The sequence below is a fragment of the Myotis brandtii genome, unplaced genomic scaffold (genome assembly GCF_000412655.1).
Source record: "Myotis brandtii unplaced genomic scaffold, ASM41265v1 scaffold232, whole genome shotgun sequence".
In the NCBI taxonomy this organism is placed as follows: Eukaryota; Metazoa; Chordata; class Mammalia; order Chiroptera; family Vespertilionidae; genus Myotis; species Myotis brandtii.
The window spans coordinates 726,382-730,090 of record NW_005358729.1 but is presented as its reverse complement, the minus strand read 5'-3'; the positions used below and the strand labels follow the sequence as shown (position 1 = coordinate 730,090).

Here is a 3,709-nt window from a genome sequence, read left to right as displayed (position 1 = left end):
TGGCTACTACCTCCTTCCCTATAGAAAGCAGCAATCATAGCTGTGCCTGACAGAGGGCAAGTGCAAAACAATGTCTGAGCCAAGTCTGTCCACGCTGCAGGCAGCCCCACTTGGCACACTGACATGATCAAGAGCAAATAGGACGAGAGCTTCCCCACGCTGCCTCTGGCTGGCTGTGTGCCCACCTTGCCTCCCTTCACCCACAGCTCAGGTTTCATCCTTCTAAATATAAGGTGTGCTCAGGGGTCCCAGACACCGCACAGTGCCCCAGGGCCTTCTGGGGCAACACAGTCTATCATGGATCACTACAAATTGTTTTAAATTATGCATTTTCTGAGAAAACTTTAGAATCACATTTATTTTAAAAGAATAAATTGGATAAAAGAAATAGGTAAGTGACTAGATCATGGCTGTGTTCATATTTTTTCTTTTACCTTTAGGCTAGGTTTATTTCAGACAAAATTAGTTGTGGGCATTGTTTGTAGTTGAATGCAAACTTTTCTCTTACTTTTCCAAATAAATACCTGCATTGATTACATTTTTTTATTACAGTATATTTGATTATAATTTTGTGTGAACTTTCCATTTTTTTAATCAGATATTTATTACATGGTATTAAATTTAAGTTGTTTTGCAAAAAATATTCATGTGGAAAAAAGAAAAAAGAATGTTATTGATGTCAACCTCTCTTTCCCTGTCTCTGTTACTCAGACTGTTGCTCATAGTCTCTGGCGCTTGCTCACGGGGATAGCAATGGCATCGGTACCTTCAGTTGGTTGCCTTCTGGCCAAAAATCAGTATTATCGAAGTAAGTAATATCATCACTCGAGGACCCCTAGGGAATATGGTATGAAGTGATGTCTGAAGGGTATTAGTAACCCATGTATTGTATCCTGGTCATTTTAAGGTGAAGGAAGACTGATGTGACAGTGAAGGACAAAGGAGTAGAATTCATTGGAGACTTCTCCAAATCAGTATTAACAAGGAAGGCTCATTTCTTTAACTATGTTATATGGTATCGATAAGGCCACTAATACATAAATAAGTGATCAGCTTATATTTCAAAATAATGTTTAATTTCAATACTTTAAAAACCGGTAATTTTTAAAAAATAAAATATTCATTTTTTAGAAGGGATATCATAACTATGCTTCGTGGATTTTCTAATTTCTACTTTGCTGCTATGGATAATAGGTTAGCATCTATCATGACAGTTTTATTTTTATCCATCTGTATTTATAGCTCAATAGAAAATTGTAGCTTCTTAAATTCAGAAATTTCATTAAATAAAATGATCACTTTAAAACCAACGTATCGCCCTGGCTGGTTTGGCTCAGTGGATAGAGCGTCAGCCTGTGGACTGAGGGGTCCCAGGTTCGATTCCAGTCAAGGGCACATGCCTGGGTTGTGCGCTCAATTCGATCCCCAGCAGGGGGCGTGCAGGAGGCAGCCAATCAATGATTCTCTCTCATCACTGATATTTCTTTCTCTCTCTCTCATTCTCCCTTCCTCTCTGAAATCAATAAAAATATATTTAATAAAAAACTTATCATTTATTGAAAAGATGCCAGCAACATGTAAAAAAAAACAACACTCTTATTTCAAGATGCTTTTAACTCTGTGTTGGAAACAACTATTGATTTATCCTTTTTACAAGATTAAGCTATGCCCATTTACTTTTTGTTATTACAGCTACAGAAGTTAATTTTTTATATTCTGATATTTTAAAAGACATGTTTCAAATACAAATACTGTTTATTTTTTTTAAAATAACTCCTTTATTTCTAAATATGATAGCCTTTGTATGCTATTTAAATATATACACATGTAATATTTCTAATGCAATAAAATAACATTCATTCTTGATTTTATATTTGCTAACATTTTAAATTTTATAGCACTTATAACATATTTTAAATTCTATATCTATATCTGTGGAAAGAGAATGTTCACCACTGAAAGGAATATACCATATTAGTAAAAAATGTAATAAGCCTTATTATTCTGGAAGACTTTGTAATTGATTGATAATTTACTTAATTTTTAAATTCATAAATGTATGAGCTAGAAGTAAATCATTTCAAACCATACTACTTGAGAGTTTAGAGATAAATATGTATTTGTTTGCTTGTTATGTATTTGTTCATTCATTATTGTTTCTTTTGTAGAGGCCAGTATTTCTTCAGTTAGCTCTGACTCTGTTAATTTCATAGATGAAGACAAACCTCTTCAAGGTATTTAGTTTATTTCTTATCAGCATCACTCTCATTATTTTTCTGTTTGTAATCTCTCAAAATTTTGATAAGGTCCTAGCCAGTTTGGCTCAATGGATAGAGCGTTGGACTGAGGACTGAAGGGTCCTGGGTTCGATTCCCACCAAGGGCATACACCCGGGTTGTGGGCTCAATCCCCAGTAGGGGGTGTGCAGGAGGCAGCCCATCAATGACTCTCTTATTGATATTTTTCTCTCTGTCCCTCTCCTTTCCTCTCTGTCTGAAATCAATAAAAATATATATAAAAATTTGTTGATAAGGAAGTAATATAGATTTTATTTGATAGGGTTACCTGAAATGGCAGAATCCACCTGGTGGTTGAAATCCTTTTTTCATTCTGAACCTGTGCTTTCAAGTGAAATAAGAAAAGAACTGTCTGTTAGTGGGTAAGTTACAGCCTTTTCTGATAAGGGTATCTCTTACTTACTAGCAGTGAATGAAACAATGCAGGTAGTAATTCTTAACCAATAAGATAAAATTGTTTCTTGAGGATGGTGTAGGCTTTGATATAAAGCATAATTATGAGATAGAGAGGGACAATTGCTCCCTATTCTAGTTAATTAACCATAAGTCAGATCATGAGCACTTTCTCTCATTCTATCACTAAAGTGTGATTGAAAAGTCATATGTCAATTTTTATTAATGTTTAGGAGGGATAGATTGGGAATCAGAGGCAAGGTTCTAAATGATTTTTTTATTAATACTTTTAGGAAACAAATCACAGTTATCTAGTTGCTGTCTTAAACAACCTAGCTTAGTCCCACTAGTTTTTTAAAAGTATTTATTTTGTCTTTAGACAATGGGTGATACTAACACTGATGACCAGCCACTAAACTGAATAAAAATAAATAATGATGGCATTCATAGATTCTGATATTAAAACCGAAGTTTTGATCAATTTTCTAATATGAGTTTATAATAGAATCAAGTATTGATACTTTTTAAAATCAAAGGAAGACAATTTTCAAAAAGATGTATTCTTTACTCTCTTTATCAAGTACATTGATTTGAATGATCTAGGTAAGTGTTTTACTTATTTTCTACTGTACTTGGACTATAAAGACAGCTTAACTTACAGATAAGCTTTTCTCAACTAACCATCTTTGTATTGCAATCTAATGACATAGTTGTAACAACTGTATTTTATACAGCACTAACTGTTGATTCTGACAATCAAAATGACTCCACCTGCTGAGGTGCTACAAATGTGAACAAGACCCGTCAGCTCTCAAGTTATTCTAGATAACGCTTCTCCATTGCAAGAAGACAAAAACCGGCCAGAGATCTCATTTATTAGGCAAGATCACAGCAGCCACCCATACAAGTTCAGGCATTTTTTTCAATACTAAAATTACTGTCGTGAGTAGCATCAGCTTCACAGAGAATATTAGAAAAGCATGGTTTAAAAAATATGTGCCCCTTTAAAGCAGTTAGTC

General features: G+C 34.2%; 1 protein-coding gene across 1 annotated transcript; it reads left to right on the top strand.

Moving 5' to 3' along the window:
• Positions 1 to 243: 243 nt before the first annotated feature.
• Positions 244 to 3,535, top strand: LOC102247362 (pancreatic progenitor cell differentiation and proliferation factor-like protein). The gene is made up of 5 exons (XM_005866533.2): positions 244 to 391; positions 712 to 808; positions 2,169 to 2,234; positions 2,560 to 2,659; positions 3,425 to 3,535. Exons 2-5 carry the CDS (start codon positions 754 to 756, stop codon positions 3,435 to 3,437), a joined length of 234 nt encoding a protein of 77 aa, XP_005866595.1. The 5' UTR covers positions 244 to 391; positions 712 to 753; the 3' UTR covers positions 3,438 to 3,535.
• Positions 3,536 to 3,709: the final 174 nt, after the last annotated feature.